Below are 18,772 nucleotides of genomic sequence, written 5' to 3'. Positions count from 1 at the left end.
GCCTACTTGATGAAATTTTGACCAGACCACAATGAAGGAGTTTTTCATAAGCACAGATAATGTATCAGGACTTGACCTTGTCCCAGAGACGCCTTCCCGTCGTTCTCTCATTCTGGTATCTGAGAGCTTCACTGCTGGGGAAATGTGGATATGAACTAAGGAAGACAAACTGATGAAGAAGGGAACTTTGGAAGTGACGTGTCAGTCACTGAATGAAAAATCGGGGGAATGTGTAAACCCCCAGGAGCTGGTAGACAGCAGCCCCCTGGAGGGGTTCCCGAGGTTCTGGAGGTCAGTGGCGCTCCTGCGGGGGAGTGCAAGAGCCCCCGGCTTCCCGCGGTGCCCACAGCTGGTGGCGGTCTGTGGTCCCCCCCTGCTCCCAGCACTCAGCGTGCCCTTCGGCCTGGAGCCTGGGTCCAGGCCCTCGCAGCGGGCACTGGCTGGGTATCAAGCGTGCCTGTCCGCTGTAGCCGGAATCTGTTTTGGGCACTGTTCTGAGGCAGCAGGCCGGACAGGAGGAGCCTGCTCCCGTCCCAGCAGCTCCCAGAACTGCACCGCTCAGCTCCTTGTGGCGTCGGTCTGGCTTCTCAGACAGGACCACTCCCCACCAGGCCAGAGGAGGCTAGGTCTGTGGCCTTGGCCATCCTGGACCCGAGAGCCATCGAGAGGGTCTTCTCTCCCCCATGGCCTGACGACACCCCTGGGGATCGACTCCATCTCTGTCCGGCAGCTGCCTTGTGGCAGGGACCCTGCCGTCGGCCTTCCAGCCAGGCTGCCTCCCTGATCTCAGAACTGTCCTCATTGTGCTCCGCTGGGGAAGCGGTTCCTTTCCTTTCTGTTAGACTGGTGTTGGCAGATGTGAGGCCTGCGCCAGAAGAGCACACCAGCCAGGTGTCCCTCTGGGGTTAAGGAGTACTGTGTGTGCAGCCTTTTTCCCAGCTCCTCCTGAGTCTACTTGAGAGAGGAGGGGTGGTCGTGAGCCAAGTCCATGTCCTTTGATTCCCCGTGTGTCATCCGAACCTTCAGGATCCTTTTGAACGTGTCTTAGCAGGGGCTGTGTGTCCGGCTCCTCTGTGGAGGGTGACCTGCGGAGCCAGAAGCATTCTAGGTGTGTTTGCTTCCTTATTCTTTCCTCGGACGGGTGGGAGTTCCAGCACAGATGGCAGGGTCTGCCTCTCGTGTCCTGTTGGTATTTTGCTTCTGAAAGCCCTTGAGCTCAAGTTGGGCATTCGTCTTTCAGTCGACGCTCACTGTGCCTTTGTCATTTTCCTGGTGTTTCCTAAGCATTAGAGAGACTTGTAGGGAACTTTCTGTATGAGAGCTTACGGGAGTTTGATTTGAAACCGTAGCAGATTATGTAATGCTCTGAGGACGTGTCAAGATGTCGATGCTTTTGATTTCTGCTTTTTAAACAAACTGAGATGCAGGACTTCACCAGCAAAGATACTGGTGTTTGTTCAGATTGAAAAATCACTCCATGTGCCAGAGCACAAAGACCAGTCTTGCAGGCACAGAGGCTGGGAATCACTGTGATTGACGGCTGCACCTTTCACTGCAGTCAGGCCTGTGTCACTATGATTGGATAGGAGAGCTCTGTAGATACACAGTGAGTGACGTGAGCCATGCGGGTGGCAGGAGTAGGAGCCAGGAGCAAGTCCCCCAGGGAAGGCGTTGCACCTGGCCACAGAGTCCGCGGCTGTGCCGCACTGGGGCTGGGGTTCTGGTCCAGGCTCTGCTCTGCGGGGCTGGGAGAGTTTGGTCCGGACCCCCGCCTAGTGTCACTAGATGTCTTGAGAGTGCCTGTGGGACATGGAGTCACTGGAGGTGCAGGCGCAAGCAGGGGTGTGTTGGGATGGGTTCGGGCTGGGATCCCATGTTTCCCTCCCTCCAGCTCCTGAGGGCCCAGCCCCAGCCCCTGACCGGCTGGAGGGTGCTTCTCACCTGAAGGCTCACTAACTACCAGCTCTGCTTGTCCCTTGACCCCACCAGATGAAAGACACGGTGACAATGGATGCTGGGAGAGCCAACAAGGAGGCTGAAATCCTTCGAAAGCAGTGCAAGGCCCTGTGCCAGGAACTGAAGGAAGCCCTCCAGGAGGCGGACGTGGCCAAGTGCCGGCGGGACTGGGCCTTCCAGGAGCGGGACAAGATCGTGGCGGAGCGGGACAGCATCCGGTACGGGGAGCCCCTGGGCTGGTGTGGGCTCCCATCTCCCCATGATGTGCTGGTTCTCTGGGGACGGTTGGAGTCACTTGCTACATGTCTAGGTAAGGTGGGAATGACCTAGGTTCCTCCCTTCTCACCTGATGTGGTGGCCCGGCCCTGCTTCATAGGGTTAGAAGAGTCCACTGCAGCCTCGGTGTCTGCATGTGCCTGGAGACTGCGTGAGACCCTCTCCCCGCCACGAGGTGGCACAAAGCCAGGTTTTTCTCTTAGGGGACTTCTGGTGAAATGAATAGGTCACAAATGCATTCTTTTCGTTGGTATTCTTTGGGTACTCGCTGTGCGCCAGGATTGTAGGTGCCTCGTACAAGGCGACCCTGGGACTCCCAGACGGGTGTGATGCCCCTGAGGGGCCAGTGCTGTGGGGGCCACGTGCAGCTTTTTCAGACTGGGCAGCAGGGAGGGACACAGTATGAATGCTGAATTCCAGGGCCACCATGATGGGGGCAGCCAGGGCACTGGGAGGACAGGTGTGGAGTCTCCCAGAAAGCATGAGCTGGAACGTGAGCATGCATGGAGGTTTCCCAGGTGAAGGAGGGGATGGCTGTTGCAATCTGAGGAAGCATGAGAAAAGATGTGTGGTGCACTCAGGGCAGGGACATGCCCATGGACTTGGGGGGGGGGTGTCACCAGATAGGGCGCTGACATAGTTCCTGAGGGCATGCTGTTAGGGCCTCGAACAGGAAGCCCAGGGGTGCAGCCTCAGTTCCTGGCTGGGTTAGAGCCACGAGGGGCTGCGGTGGTGCCAGTGGTGACTTGGTGGTTGAGAGGCTCTGCACGACCCCTTGTGGTTGTTTGTTGGAGAGACCGACGTCTGTCAGGGCTGCTCAGGAGGTGAGGGCTCCTGGTGGAGGGATCAGGGGCCTTGGCAAGGCAGGGACCAGTCCTTAGGTGCCGTCCTATAACAGGATGCAGTTCTGGAGGTGACCCAGAGCACGCACTCCCTGCTGCCAGGTCACGGGTTCCTATCTTCTCTCTGAGTGGCTGAGGTGGTGCTAGGGCCCCAAGAGTCACACAGCCCGCGGTGGGGAGTTGTCAGGCCTGCACTTCACAATCAGCTGCACAGAGCTCAGGGCTGCAGAGACGACTGAGGCATGGGGCTCAGTCCGGGTGCGGCAGGGGTCCGCCCTCGAACTCTAGAAAGGCCTGCGTGTGGGTAGTTCAGAGGCACATGGTGGGTGATTGAAGAGCGGCCTGCCTGGTGGGCTGGGGGTGGGGTGGGCATTAGCCAGGCTCGTTGAGGGCAGAGCAGTGGGACGTGCCCAATGCCCAGTAACTGCGGAGGCGTCTCACTCCTGGTCCTCAGTGTCTGCTCTGTCCCTGGGTGGGGTTGGCCTGGGCTGGGGAGGGGGGGGCCCACCTCTGGAGTTTCAAGCACTCCTGTGCATTTCGAGGTGAGGCAGGAACTGGAGTGTTTGGGGGCTGGGGCTACCATCCACTGTAGGCCAAGAGTCCTCTGCCCCTGATCTTCACAGTGACCTTGGCCTCTGCCCTCTCTGCCAGGACGCTCTGTGACAACCTACGGAGGGAGCGGGACCGGGCGGTGAGCGAGCTGGCTGAGGCCCTGCGCAGCCTGGATGACACTCGCAAACAGAAGAATGATGTCAGCCGGGAGCTCAAGGAGCTCAAGTATGTTGGGGTGGGCACCTGCCTGGGAGTGTGGTGGCCCCTGTCCTGTCAGGGCAGGGCAGTCCCCCCCTCCCTGCACCCCCTACCCCATGCTGGCCTGGCTGCCTGTCCCTTCACTGTGCCTTACTCTGTCCATCTGTAGAATGGGTCCGAATGCCACCTCCATGTTGGGAGTTAAATAGAAATTCTTAGACCCTCACAGAAGGTGGCAGCCCTTTGGTGAGCACACAGAGATGGGCAGGGACCATGTGTGAAGTCACATAGGAAGGAAGGTCTCCATTCAGAGGCAGTCCATTTGGGGACAGGCAAGCATACACTGTCCGTTCGTTCGTTCATTCATTCATTCATTTCATTCTTTCATTCATTCATTCTCTTCCTACCTCATTCATTCACCAATTCTACAAGGATTTACCAGGAGTCTGCACTGTATGGGCCAGGCCTGTGGGAGACCCTGGGGGCAGCAGCTGAATGGAGGACCAGGTCTCTGTCTGTGGGGCTCACAGCACACAGGAGGAGACAGACCACCACTCAGCAGTCCTTTCTGCCTGTGTCCTGTGGATGCTCATGTGGGAGAGGCCTGGGTGTCAGACAGCCTCCCCTCGGGTACACAGCACTGTCCCAGCGCTGTGATTCAAGACATGGTGACCCTGAGCAGTGAATTGAAACGACAAAGATCAGAGTTCAAAGGAGAGATTGGCAGAACCCAGGAGCCGTCACTGTAGGGCAGGGCAAGGCTCTCCTGAGAAGCAGTGGCTGTCTGTTCTGAGAAGCTTGCTAAGCTGACAGAACAGTGCAGGGCCGTGAGGACCGTGAGTGTGAGTGTGCAAGCCTCGCTTGCTTGAGCAGCGCCTTTCAGATGGAGTGACAGGTCCCCCTCCATCCCCATTCAGTAACCTCTAATATGGGCCTCTCAGGCTTGAGTTCTCTAAAGAAAATGCTGGGCTAGGAGGCAAAGTGACACACTCTCTCCAGAGACCCACCTTGGGTCTAGCAAGTGATGGAATCAAATTAAGGTAAAGCCAGGATCCTGGAGGCTTGAGCTAGGGAGGAAGTTTTGCATTTTAATTGAGCTGGAATTGCCTCGAACTTCTAAGAAAGTTGAATTCCACCTGTTTGTCGAGCTCATTTGAATTTTCACTCCTTGTTTTGTTGAGCTCTCTAATCCCTGCTGCTCAGAAAGCCCCCAGTCTGCCGAGGCAGCAGACTTGCCCCAGCAGGTGACAGATGAGCAGGTGCAGTAAGCATGAAACACCGAGCCACAGGCTGCACAGGGCTGGTGGGGGCTGTGTCCGGGGAAGGAGGCTTTAAAGCTCTTTCTTGAGCCCGGATAGCATCTGGAGTTGGCCAGTGAGGGCGCAGCCCAGACAGGAGTGGACCTGCAAGCGTGTCTATTTGAGAAGGAAGCAGAAGGAGGTCACCGGTGGGCCCCAGAGCCCAGTGGGCAGTGCTGATGAACTGGAAAGATTGCCTGGGCACAGGTTTTAGGACGAAGGGGGTCAGGTACAAGAGCTTAATTTTTAGGATTTTGGTCAAGTCCAATTTACTGATTTTTAACTTTTTAATTTTGTTACTATAAATATTTTTATTCATTTTGAGAGAGAGAAAGAGAGTAGGGAAAGGGGCAGAGAGAGGAGAGACAGAATCCGAAGCAGGCTCCATGCTGTCAGTGCAGAGCCGGACTCGGGATCACGAACTGTGTGATCATGACCTGAGTTGAAATCAAGAGTTCATGCTTCACCAACTGAGGCGCCCAGGCGCCTGTATTTTTAATTTTTCATGGGTTGTATGATGTCTTAGAACCCTTAACCCATCATCTCAAAGACTTTTCTCTTGTCTTTTCCTTTTAAACGTGTTACAGCTTTATTTTATACATTTCAAAGTGTGAGATGCTTTGAGTTAACTTTTCTGTGAAGACATGATGTGTAGGCCGGGGCTCAGCTTTTTGGCCACAGGTGTGCGGGTGCTTCTGCGTCACCAGTCGAGTGTCTTTCCTCTGCTGAAGTACCTGAGTACCTCTCGTGCTTGGTGGGGGTATTTCTGGATTCTTCATTCTATCCTGGTCATCTCTGTGTCTGTCTTCCTGCAGTTCTGCCCAGTCTCGATTACTGTAGCTATAAACACAAGTCTTAACATCAAGTAGAATGATGCCTCCCACTTAATTTTTCATTTTCAGAATAGTTTTAGCTCTTCTGATTCCTTACCTTTCTCTCCCTGTGCATTTTAGAATAGTCTTGTCAGTATCCACAGAAAAGTCTTGCTGGTATTTCTCAAGGAATTGCATTTAACCCCTGGATAAATTTGGGAAGCGTTTGAGTCTTTTTTGAAAAACTTCCATGAAAACACCTTGATATCTAAGAAGCCGTGGTGGGCGGCTCCAGATTTATTGGGAAGCTAGCATGAAGGATGAGAGGGAGAGGAATTCCTCAGGGCGGCCTTCCTCCCTTCTGAGCTGTGACTTGGGTGGGATGAGTCACCTCCCTGGGGACTGTTGCATGGCCCTCTCTGTTTCTAGGGAGCAGATGGAATCCCAGCTGGAGAAGGAGGCCCGGTTCCGGCAGCTGATGGCCCACAGCTCCCATGACTCAGCCATCGATACAGACTCCATGGAGTGGGAAACGGAAATTGTGGAGTTCGAAAGGGAGACGGTAAGCTGCCCTCATGTCTTCCCTGCCCTGCTGTCCTGGCATGAACTCTTCGGATGTGAGAGGGAGAGGATGCCTCCCTTGTGAGGTTCCCCGTTGCTCGGCTATTAGTTTTGGGGCATTGGCTTTTCTTGCTGGGGTGCATGCATCCTTTCCCTGCCCTTGTCCAAGCTTGGTCGTGATAGGCTGGTCCGTGGCCCCTCCAGCAGCAGACGCTGGCACAGTGCACGGAGGGCAAAGGGCGGAGCAAGGCTCTTCTGCAGGGCTGCGTGTCTGCAGTTGCTGACAGGGGCACATGGCAGCTGCTTGGAGCTTCACCTGGGGGCTGAGTACCCTGTCAGACATGGGGAAGGGGCAGTCCTCACGGTGGAGCGAGTCCCTGAGGTTTCAGGGCGGACTGTTTCTCATCACTGCTTTATAAAGTGTTTGGCTGCTGCTCTTTTGACAGGAGGATATTGACTTGAAGGCACTTGGGTTCGATATGGCAGAAGGTGTGAATGAGCCTTGTTTGCCTGGGGACTGTGGGATATTTGTCACTAAAGTGGACAAAGGAAGCATTGCTGATGGCCGCTTACGGTAAGTGTTGAAGGAGGCCCAGGCTCTGGAGGGAAGGGGGGCCCCCCGAGCCAGCGCAAGGGACCCAGGGAGCCAGGGGGCTGTTAAGTGAGCGCACGCCAGGGTCTGGGGACTCGAAGGCTCAACTGCTAACATTATCCTTCAAGGAGACTCTGTGGCTCACAGGGGTCTGTGCGCCTGACCTCTCCACAGGCCCCAGGGGCTGCCTTCACTTTTCTAGGTAGGAAAAGGTTCAGGTAGTATGGGCGAGAGTGTAGGATATGCATCACATGCCCGTTCCATGAAATAGCAACGAGAATAGACTACTGTTTGCTGAGTGCTGGTTTAATAAACTCTTTGTATAATCCGTTCATTAACCTTTAAAACCCCGTGAGGTAGGTCTGTACTCTGCTATTGCCTCCCTTTTACAGATGAGGACACCGAGGTGTGGAGATGTTAGGTCACAGAGCTAGTAAGTGGTGGGGCCAGGATTTGCTCCCGAGTGGCCTGGCTCTGGCATCCGCGAGGGTAGCCTTTGAGCCTCCTGAAGAGGAGATCTGTGAATGTGTCTGCGGGGCAACCACTGTCTGGCATTGTCTCCCAGGACAGGAGCAGTGGGGCCTGCCCACTGGTCCCAAGGCCTGTGCGGGTGCTGACCTGGCTGTGCCTTCCTCAGGGTCAACGACTGGCTGCTGAGGATCAACGACGTGGACCTCATCAACAAGGACAAGAAGCAGGCCATCAAGGCCCTCCTTAACGGGGAGGGGGCCATTAACATGGTCGTGCGGCGGAGGAAGTCCCTGGGCGGAAAGGTGGTCACCCCACTGCACATCAACCTGAATGGGCAGAAAGGTAGTGGGCCTGCCGAGGTGGGCGGGACGCTTCGGGTGGTGGGGTAGACCCCTTTCTGGAGCAGAGGGGGTGTTCCAGAGGTGTTGATGCTGTCAAGTGTGGTGCATGTGCCTCCCTGGCAGGAGGCCCTCCGGGTCCTGGGTCTTGCTGGTCTCCGGGTGTTTGATTCCCCGGACCAGATGTGACTGAGCCCCTGGGTGGTGTGACCTGGCTCGGGTGCTGGGATGGGCACGGTGCATCTGCGAGTGTTCCCTTTGTACGTTTATCTCCCAGAGATGAGGGGGGAGCGCCAGAGGGTTCTGCCACCGGCACGGGGGTTAACTGGGGACTGCCCGCGCCTGCCCTGTGGTTCACAGACAGCGGCATCTGTCTGGAGAATGGGGTGTACGCTGCCGCCGTGATGCCTGGAAGTCCGGCCGCCAAGGAGGGGTCCCTGGCCGTGGGAGACAGGATTGTGGCGGTAAGCCTCGGACCGGGTTGTCGGCCCCATGTGGACAGTTAGGGGACGTTTGAGAGGTTGACCAGGAAGTAGAGAACAGAGTTTTTATGTTACCCTCATTCTTTAAATGTGAACAAACTTTTTTTCTGATAGTGTGTTTCCGTTTGTAGTAGAAAATCAGGAAATCGAAAGTTTGGGAAGAAAATAAGAATCCCCCTTCTTGCTACCACCTATAGATAACCTTTATGAACATATTAAATGGATTTCTCTACAGCCTTCATTCTGCACATCAGTCTCTATCTAGGTCAGTTTAAGGAAGATAGATAGCATCTGCATGTGATTAAAAAAATCTTATTAAATATTATATCCATTTATTTTTAAATTTCACTTACCACCAAAGTAAGACTTACATGCCATGAAATTGTTAAGCAATACAAAAATGTATAAAGTGGGAGTCCCCTCTTTTCCCTTTTATCCTCCTCCTGGAGAAAATCTTTGCCCTCACTTGCAAGATGTGCTCCCAGCAGACTGTATGTTCTCACACAGATCTATATACATGGATAACGGTTTCTGGGTTTTGTTCACTTTTATTTTTTTATGTTATTTTATTTTTTATTTATTTTTGAGAGATAGAGAGAGACAACGCAGGCAGGGGATGGTCAGAGAGAGAGAGAGGGAGACACAGAATCCAAAGCAGGCTCCAGGCTCTGAGCTAGCTGTCAGCATAGAGCCCGATGCAGGGCTTGAACCCATGAACTGTGAGATCATGACCTGAGCCGAAGCCGGATGCTTAACTGACTGAGTCACCCAGGCCCCCCTTTGTTCGCTTTAAAAAAATTTTTTTAACGTTTATTTATTTTTGAGAGACTGAGAAACAGTGTGAGCAGGGAGGGGCAGAGAGAGAGGGAGACACAGAATCTGAGGCAGACTCCAGGTTCCGCGCTATCGGCATAGAATCCCACAAGGGGCTCAAACTCATGAGCTGTGAGATCATGACCTGGGCTGAAGTCAGACACTTAACCAACTGAGGCACTCAGGTGCCCCAGGTTTTCGTTGGCTTTTTAAGCAAATCATTCGGCGATTCCACATCCTGGATCCCAAATTGACCTTCATTACTTTTATCCACCTCACGGTAATCAGTTGTGTCTGTGGTTTAAAGCATTCCCCCATCGTGGACAGACACATTGTTTTGAGTTTCTGCCATTGCAGACAGCCTTGCCATGAACGTTACCTGTGTGCACAGCCCTTTGGGGGACACTCAGTGGCATCCCTGGTGATCAAACCCCCAAAGTGCGGTAAGATTATGAAGTCTAATTTAGTATTTCTGACTGACCCACTGAGATTGAAGTCTCTCTCTCTCACACACACACACACACACACACACACACACACACACACTCACACTCACACTCCCAGCTGCACAAAAGGTGCACGTGATGATACCCTCTTCCTCTGCCTCTAGACCCCATCTCCCAGGTCCCATCCCAGTAGCAGCTGTCATTAATTACATTTACTCTGTACTCTTCCAGAACTATTCAAAACATGTGTATCTCCCACTTTCCTTTTCCTTTTTTCCTTTCCTTTTTTTTTAATCTCTCCTCTTCTCTCTCCCCTCCCTCCCCCCTCCTCTCCCGTCCCCCTTCCTTCCCTCCCCTGTTCCCAGGTGAGATCATGATATTCTCAGGCACAAACCTCATCTTTTGGTTCCCACCGTGTGCCCTGGAGGTTCTTCTGCACTCACCTCTTGAGACCTGCCTAGGCCCTCTCAGTAGCTGCATATTCCTTAGGGGCAGCTGCTCAAGCCGTTAACCAGCGCACAGTCAGGACCTCTTTGTAGTGTGGCAGGGCTGCTGCCCCGTCCCTCCACAGGGACCCACAGGGTGAATTCCGGGGTGGGAGATCCCTAGATCCATGGGCATAAGCATTTCACATCATACATGATCTTTTCTCTTGTGGTCAAAGAGAACAGGGCCTTTTCGATCCCACCTGTGGTGTGGGGGGGAGTTCATTGCTTCCTATCTTGCCCCATGGTTTGCAGATTTGGGAGGGTGCCAGAATTTAAAAGCAAGATGGTCATGGTGAAAAAAACAACCAGATTAATCCGCGATTCCAAAATAATCACTCTGCCTATTTTTTTTAACTTTTGATTTTGAAAGAAGTACAGAAATAATTCAGTTATCATATTAAATAAATAGTATTGAAAATAGATAAAGTGGTGAAGATAGTACAGGTGGGCCCTATGTATGGTTCATGCACCTTTCCCTAATGCTTCTGTTTTGCACAACTCTATAACCAGGTGATTGGTACTAGAACCGTGTGTGTGTATCTATGTCATTTTATTATCATGGTTTAAGTAGCCAAAACCAAAACCAAAAACACCTGAGCTGTGGAGCCGTTCCACCAGGACAAAGATCTCCCTCGTGTTACTCCTTTATACAACCCTGCTCTCCACCCCCCATCCATAACCCCTGGCAGTTAATTTTGCTTTCCATCTGTATAGTTTTGTCATCTTGAGAACATCATATACATCCAGTCGCACGGTATGTGACCTGTGAGATGGGCTCTTCCACCCGGCCTGATGCCGTGAGATCCATCAGGTGCCTGCAGGCCCTGTCAGTGCTTTCTTGTCATTGCTGGGCAGTGTTCACGGTCAGGACGCACCCCAGTCTAACTGTTCAGTGTTGCACAACACATGTTTAAAAGCTTGGGATGCTTCTGGGAGAAATGGGACAGAGGTTCAGGCCTAAGGGATCGTGAGAATCTTCATGAGCAGTTTACAGAGGCCTTTCACACCATGATCTCGTTTTCAGTCTCCTCCCACCCTAGGGAGCAGGCATGTCCATCTTCCATTCTGTACTGAAGGAGTTCTGAGCGTGGTCCTCTGTCACAGAACCGGCAGCAGTAGGGCCCAGTTGTTCCCCCAGGATACTTGGTGTTCTGGCCCCAGTCAGACAAGCACCTTCCCTGAGAGTGATTGTAGGGCTATCTTTTCTTCGCCCCAGAAGCCGCTAAACTGGATTCTTCAGCCTGTCTCAGGGAGGGGCTGACTCTCCTTTGCCAACTCCAGACTTTGGCAGCGCATAGAACTGGGCCCACTGTCCAGTATGGGCTGGCGGAGACCCTGCGCTGGTGGCGGGCCTGACGGAGCCCTTTGTTTGGCCCTAGATCAACGGCATTGCGCTGGACAACAAGTCCCTGAATGAGTGTGAGTCTCTGCTGCGCAGCTGCCAGGACTCCCTGACCCTCTCCCTCCTGAAGGTAAGGGCCTGGCCCCACACCGGCCATTCTCATGGGCCACAGGGCAGGCAAAACCTCAGCTCCATCTGCCCGAGCGGCTGCTCTGCATCCCTGGGATACTCGGAAAAAGGGTATTGATTTTCAAAGTGCAGGATGTGCCTGAACCTGGTCCTGGTCTAAAGGCGCCTTGGTGGCTCAGTCCATGAAGCGTCCGACTCTTGGTTTCAGCTCAGGTCATGATCTCAGGGTTCGTGGATTCGATCCCCGTATTGGGCTCCATGCTGACAGCACAGAGTTTGCCTGGGAGTCTCTCTCCCTCTCTCTTCTGCCCCTCCTCTACTCTCTATGTCTTTCAAAATATATAAACTTCAAAAAAATTTTTTTAAACAAAAATCAAGAGAGCTATGAAGGACATTGGAGGATAGCAGGGGACATTTAAATCTGGATTGAATAATTAGATGATATTAGGAACTTGTTGATTTTCCTGGGTACAGTGATGCTATGGGGGTTTTAGAAGCAAATGGCCTTACTTTTGGGAAGTACATGCTCAAGTTGTTAGGGGTGAAATGGCATAGTATTTGTGACTTACTTTCCAGTGTTCTGCAGTATGGATAGATAGAGACAACGTGGTAAAATGTTGTTGAATCTCAATAGTGGCTTTATGGACATTCGTACTTTTATCTCAACTGTTCTACATCGGTGAGAGGACTTACAGCAGAGTGAGGAAAATAGGCCCATCCTATTCATTGAGAGATGTTTTTAAAACTTAATTATCTTAAAATTAATGGACTTTTTGGGGGCAGTTTCAGGTTTATAGAAAAGTTGAACTAGTACAGAGAGTTCTCATATTCCAGCCTTTGCTTCCCCTATTAGCATCTGGCATTAGTGGGATTCACTTGTTGCAATTGATGAACCAGTATATGTATTAAATATTTTAATGTTTATTTATTTTTTGAGAGACGGGAGAGGGAGAGGTGCACAGAGAGAGGGAGACAGAATCCGAATCAGGCTCTAGGCTCTGAGCTGTCAGCACTGAGCCTGACATGGGGCTTGAACTCACGAACCACAAGATCATGACCTAAGCCGAAGTTGGATCCTTAACCAACTGAGCCATCCCCGCGCCCCATCGATGAACTATTATCAATGTAATAGTGTTTTCGTAAGGTTATTTTTTTTTTAGTAATCTCTACCCTGAATGTGGGGCTCAAACTTATGACCCTGAGGTCCCAGAGCCGCATGCTCCACCAACGGAGACAGCCAGGTGCCCCTGTAATAGTGTTAAAGTCCACAGGTGAAATGAGTCATTCTTGGCGGTGTCCATTCTGTGGGTTTAGACACCACCATCATAGTATCATACAGAATAGTTTCACGGCTCTAGAAGTCTTCTGTGTACCCCCTGTTGCTCCCTTCCTCTGTCTCCCCCTGCCCAGTCCTTGCAACCACTGATATTTGTACTGTCTACATAGTTTGGCCTTGTCCGGGATGTCATATTGCTGGAATCACATAGTATGGTGCCCCTTGGGATTGGCTTCTTCCACTTAGTAATATGCATTTAAGCTTGACCATGTCTTCTCATGGCTTGATAGCTCATTTTTTTTTATTGCTGAATAATTTAAAATTATGTGAATGTACTACATGATATAGATCTTTAATAATGAATCCTTACGTTTTCATCTAACAGTTAAAAAGAACTGCAGGCAGGGCATTGTGCAGGCAAAGTACAGATCGTGCGCACAGTCTCTGTTCTCCGTGCCCGGTGGCCAGAGCCAGGGGAGAGCCCCCGTCAGGGAGAGGTGCGCGTGCGCATGCGCTCTGGGCCAGCCATCTTCGTGTGTGGCCCGTCGCGGATCCTTGCTCCCTCTGCAGGGCCGGCGTGCGCGGCAGCCCCGGGCTCGGTGGTCTTACTTGCTATTTCTCACTCCCTGCAACTCCCACACAGGTCTTCCCTCAGAGCTCCTCGTGGAGTGGCCAGAACATCTTTGAGAACATCAAGGACTCAGATAAGATGCTGGGTGTCCGAGCCCACGGCCTCGACGTCCAGCCCCAGAACAAACGGAGCCTGTTGCAGCACAATAACTCCACGCAGACGGACATCTTCTACTCGGACAGGCTGGAGGACAGGAGGGAGCCGGAGCCCCCGGGGGGCAGCAGCTCCTTCCTGCACAAGCACTTCCCTGCGGGACCCTTCCCGGTCTGCCCCCAGGCCTGTCCCAGCACCTCCGAGCGCAGCCTCAGCTCCTTCCGCTCAGACGCCTCCGGGGAGCGTGGCTACGGGCTGGTGGATATGCGCAGCCAGCGACTGCTGCTGCCCTTTGACACGGAGGGGGGGCCCTGCGGGGTGGCGGAGGCCCCCCTGGATAAGACAGGGCCGGAGAGCTCCAGCAGCGGCGGAACCTGGCCCAAGGCCGTGCTCGGCTCCACAGCAGGGCCCGAGAAGCTGTCTGTTTATAAGAAGCCAAAGCAAAGAAAGTCTATCTTTGATCCGAACACTTTCAAACGCCCCCAGACTCCCCCCAAAATAGACTACCTGCTCCCAGGTCCTGGGTCTGCTCACTCCCCCCAGCCCTCCAAGAGGGTGGGGCCTCTGACGCCCCCAAAACCTCCCAGGAGGAGTGACTCTATTAAGTTCCAGCACAGACTGGAAACCAGTTCCGAGTCCGAGGCTACACTGGTGGGCAGCTCCCCATCTGCCAGCCCCCCGAGTGCACTGCCCCCCGGAGTAGATCCCGGAGAGCTCACACACACCTCACCCCCTCGCAAGGCCAGAGTGCGCATTGCTTCCAGCTACTACCCTGAAGGGGACGGGGATTCCTCCTATCTGCCTGCCAAGAAGTCCTGCGACGGGGACCTCACCTCCCAGAAGATGGACGAGCTGGGGCAGAAGCGTCGACGTCCAAAGTCTGCTCCCAGTTTTCGGCCCAAGCTGGCTCCGGTAGTGATTCCTGCTCAGTTCTTGGAGGTAGAGCTCAACCCTGGGGGGTGGGGAGGTGGGGAAGGCGTGGGGAGGAGCCTTGAACTGTTGTGCCCAGCCTCACTGTTAGCCCTGGCTCCTTTGCCTTCATTCTAAGCACCTCCCTGAGGGCGGGGTGGCTGGTGGGTGCCTCCTTAGGAGGTTGGAAAGTAATGGAGGGAGAGGGCATGTGCATTAGTGGGCATCTGATGCCAAGACAAGAACACTTTCTTGGGTGTGGTGTTTGGTTTACTTTTTCAATAAGAAGCTTTTGAACTTGCACAATAAAAGCAAGTGACATAGCCCTGCCTGGAAGGGTCTGGGGAACCAAGACAGCGCCTGTGAGTGTGTGGCTGACAGCAAGAGGCAGCCAGCTTCTTTCTGTGGGTATTGTAGTTGTTTCCAGTTGGGAGAGCTTGCCGTGAGCTGCAGAACGAATCCATGCCACTCTCTGTGGACAGAGACCCTGGCACAGCCACACGGATTTTGATGAGCTGTTATGTATGTGGGCCTGAGGCACCGGTGCCTTCCACCTCCTGCACGTCATCTGTTTATGTGAGAGAACAGATTCTTTCTCTGTGGTTCTCTTTCAGAGTAATGTCCAAGGAGGTTCTTCCCTTCCAGGGGTGTAAGGTGACGTGAATGAGCAGTGACCTCTCCCAACTGTCCCATCATGTGTCCGAGTGGGAGAGCTAGTACATAGGGGACAGACCTGCAGATGCCTGTGCATTTCCATCTCCAGACACTGTCTCTCCTCTTTGGTCCTGCAGGATCAGAAGTGTGTCCCGGCCAGTGGAGAAGTCTGCCCAGAGCTTCAGGAATGGTCCCCTTACTCGCCAGGGCCCTCCAGCCGTCACAGCAACCCCCCGTTCTACCCCGGCAGGGCATCTGTGGGTGCGTCCTTGGTGCTGGGGAGGAGGGACCATGGTGGACTAACAGGGAGGGTGGGGGCAGTCCCGTCAAGGTGCGGCTGTGTGTCCTCAGCCCTGAGGTCCAAAGAACTAGCAATGACTGCCCTGTCTGAGATGTTTAACCTTCCCTCAGGGACATTTCTTAGCTTTTCAGAGCATCTCCCCATAGCGGCCTGGGAAATAGGAATCCATAAAGTAAGTTCTCCCATTTTACCGATGCAGCAAGCCAATAGCTTGCACAGGTCTGGGACTGGCTGGGTGCTTTGGGTGATTGATTGTCCTTACCCGGTGTGTTTCCAGGTACTGTTCCCCGGAGTGTGACCCCGAGCACCACTGTGAGCTCCATCCTGAGGAACCCCATCTACACCGTGCGTAGCCACAGGGTTGGCCCGTGCAGCTCTCCGCCTGTGCCCAGAGAGGTCGGTGCCCAGGGTTTGCACCCCAGGTATGTGAAGTCGCCTCCCACTTCCGGCTCGCCAGGAGGCCAAACCCAAGTACACATAAAGCTGCTGGGGCACAAAGTGGCCCATGGGCAGAGAAGCATCCCTGAGAAGCCAAGAAGGGGGGATCAGAGCAGCGTCGGGGCCCCAGGAAGCATGAACTTCAAGGGTGCTCTCTTCACTCACCACCAAGGAGCTTGAAAAGGCATTTAAAGGGCCCCTGGGTGGCTCAGTCGGTGAAGCATTCAACTGTGGGTCAGGTCATAATTTCACAGTTCATGGGTTCAAACTTCACATCAGGCTCTCTGCTGGCAGCACAGAGCCTTCTTTGGATCCCCTGTGTCCCCCCTCCCCCCACCCCACTGGTTCTCTCTTTCTCTCTCTCAAAATAAATAAACTTAATAAAAAAAAGAAAAGAAAAGGCATTTAAAGAGAGAGAGATGGCAGCTGGTGGTTAAGCACTCACACGCCAGGCACTGTGGCCCGACGGTTTAAATCTCGTCTCATTTAACTGGCACAGTGACCTTGCCAGCTAAGGACTGTTGTTGCCTCTGGTTCATAGGTGAGGAGACTGAGCCTTAAAAGGTGAATGGACTGGCTCCGGATCACTCTTTCCTTCATTCTGTTGTTTGACAAGTTTTAATTGAGCACCTACTATGGTCATGGCCTGTTCTAGAACCAGGGGACTATATAGTGGAGGACTAGACCAGTGAGCTTCTTTCCCTGTGGACTTTGTGTCGGAGTGTGGGAGGCAGACTGAAAAATGAACGGAGTGATCCCAGTTGGTGCTGAGTCACTCTGAAGTTTGCAAAACGGGGTGACCAGTTAGGCTGTGGCTTGGAAGAGGGTGGAGAGTTAGAATGGGTGGACAGGAGGGCCCTGCGGTGGGGGCAGAGCAGGGATGCTACCGTGATCTGGAGGCTGGGGCGAGGTCAGTCATGTGAGACCTGAGTGGAGTCCCAGGAAGGGGGCTGCAGGAGCCTCAGACCAGGCATGGCAACGATGTTGTGGCTGGCACCAAGCGGGCAGCTTGTCATAGGTACAGTGAGTCAGGGGAAGAGCACAGGTTGTAGGGCACAGGTCCTGTAGAGCCTACAGCCATGACGTAGCGTTCAGAGTTGTTTCTAGTCTAGGCGGGGAAGAGATATGATTTCATCACATAGCTAGTAAAGGACTTCGTTGGGCCTGATTCAAGGCCAGCCTGCTGTGGGTGACACCTGGGCTCTCCGCACTCCAGCATCCTAGGCAGCCATCCTGAGTGTGGTGTGCACATCCCTGTCCAAGGTCCTTGGTGCCCAGCCAGCCTCCTCTGCCCATCCTGGAGGACAGGCTCCACTGCTCTGGGCACAGACAGAGTTGAGAGCCTGTTTTTGCTGGAAGAGTCTGGTCCTGATCCAGGGCTCTACCACTCCTCTACCTGCACAGCGCTTTCTCTGTATGCACAGCCCTTTCTCTGTAGGCAGGACCCTCGTTGGATGCCGCCTTTGAGCATGGCAGTCTGTGGTCCCCAGCTGAGGGAAGGTGGCTTCTGCGCCTCCCTTCTGGGGGGTCAGGGAGGCGTTGGGCTGGGCCCACTGCTTGTTTCTCCCCAGTGGCTGTGTCCGGTCCTGGGCTTCCTCCCCAGTGCCTCACCTGTCTGGTTCTCCTGCAGCGTCCAGCACCAGGGACGCCTGAGCCTGGATCTGAGCCATAGGACTGGCAGTGACTACTCAGAGATGAGAGCCTCCCATGGGTCCAACTCTCTGCCCTCCAGCGCCCGCCTTGGTAACTGTGCCGCTGGAACCTTCTCACCTTAGTGGGGCCCAGGCCTTGTTTTCCACTCTGTATGCATCCTCGTGGTCAGGCCTCCAGGTGGACCATCCCAGGGGCCCTTCTCTCTTCCCATGTTGTACTCAGAGTCATCTCCTGTAGGCTTCTGTGTTTCTTAGGGCTTCCCTAGGAGCCACATGCTTGTTCCAGGTGACCCCTTGGCCCATGAGCCTTGCTCCCTGTCACTGTGCCTGTCAGTGATTCTGGGCGTTTGTAGTACCACTCCCTTATGGGGATGCAGCCACGGGGAGAGAAGGGCAGGTCCCTCACACAGGGACCCTGGTGGGGCCCCTTCCATTGATGTGGAGTGGAGGCAAGTGGTCCCCTCTGTCACTTGGGCTACTGTCCCTGATCTGGGGCTGGGAGTGGGATTTGTGGGATTCTGCTCTGGAACAGTCCAGGCTGCACAGTTTACTCCAATACCACATGTTAATTATCTGCTTTCCTGGACCGTTGAACGTTACGGCCCCCTCGGGGGTGAGTGGCAGGGCCTGCTTTGCACGTGTCCTGCCTCTACCTTCTCCTAAGTACTAAAGGGGTGGTGAGGGAGTAAGGGGCCATGTGACATCACAGGCCTGAAGCTCTGTCCGCTTGTGGAACCATAGGGTCTTCGAGCAACTTGCAGTTCAAGGCCGAACGCATTAAAATCCCATCAACACCAAGATACCCGCGGTCCGTTGTGGGCTCCGACAGAGGTGAGGGCTCAGCACTCCCCTTCTCGCCGGCCGCCTGGCTCTGGCCTCGTGCTGTGCGGTGTTTGGGTGTGGGGGTAGCCGCCTCCACATCCCATCCAGTCCGTGCATGCTGGCTGAGCCTGGCCTCAGGGCTGGTGATGTGGGGGATGGAGAGGCCCCACGGAGCCCAGCACCTGAAGTCAAGGCCATGCGGATTGGCCATGGAGTGGAGCCGTGTGCCTTGATCCCGTGTCACTCTGGGTCTCGACCACAGGAGAACAGAGGTATGAGACTGCAGCCTGAGTTACTGTGCCCCTCTCCCGGCAGGTTCGCTGTCACATTCCGATTGCAGCACGCCTCCCCAGTCACCCTTGCACACGGACACCCTGTCCTCGTGTAGCCAGTCCCAGAC

The 18,772-nt window shown here is 53.9% G+C and overlaps 1 protein-coding gene across 1 annotated transcript in view; it reads left to right on the top strand.

Moving 5' to 3' along the window:
- The window catches only part of DLG5 (discs large MAGUK scaffold protein 5), a 53,094-nt gene that overhangs the window by 13,034 nt on the left and 21,288 nt on the right, over positions 1-18,772 (top strand). Inside the window, exons 6-18 of the mRNA XM_029919843.1 lie at positions 1,990-2,174; positions 3,726-3,851; positions 6,364-6,496; positions 6,942-7,069; positions 7,725-7,900; positions 8,257-8,360; positions 11,505-11,597; positions 13,516-14,535; positions 15,297-15,420; positions 15,738-15,882; positions 17,529-17,641; positions 18,292-18,381; positions 18,688-18,772. Coding sequence (XP_029775703.1) covers positions 1,990-2,174; positions 3,726-3,851; positions 6,364-6,496; positions 6,942-7,069; positions 7,725-7,900; positions 8,257-8,360; positions 11,505-11,597; positions 13,516-14,535; positions 15,297-15,420; positions 15,738-15,882; positions 17,529-17,641; positions 18,292-18,381; positions 18,688-18,772 — 2,522 coding nt within the window. The remainder of the gene's footprint in view (positions 1-1,989; positions 2,175-3,725; positions 3,852-6,363; positions 6,497-6,941; positions 7,070-7,724; positions 7,901-8,256; positions 8,361-11,504; positions 11,598-13,515; positions 14,536-15,296; positions 15,421-15,737; positions 15,883-17,528; positions 17,642-18,291; positions 18,382-18,687) is intronic.

The sequence above is a fragment of the Suricata suricatta genome, chromosome 2 (genome assembly GCF_006229205.1).
Source record: "Suricata suricatta isolate VVHF042 chromosome 2, meerkat_22Aug2017_6uvM2_HiC, whole genome shotgun sequence".
NCBI classification, from domain to species: Eukaryota; Metazoa; Chordata; class Mammalia; order Carnivora; family Herpestidae; genus Suricata; species Suricata suricatta.
Note: the sequence above shows the minus strand (reverse complement) of the source record. Positions and strands in the feature narration are given on the sequence as shown.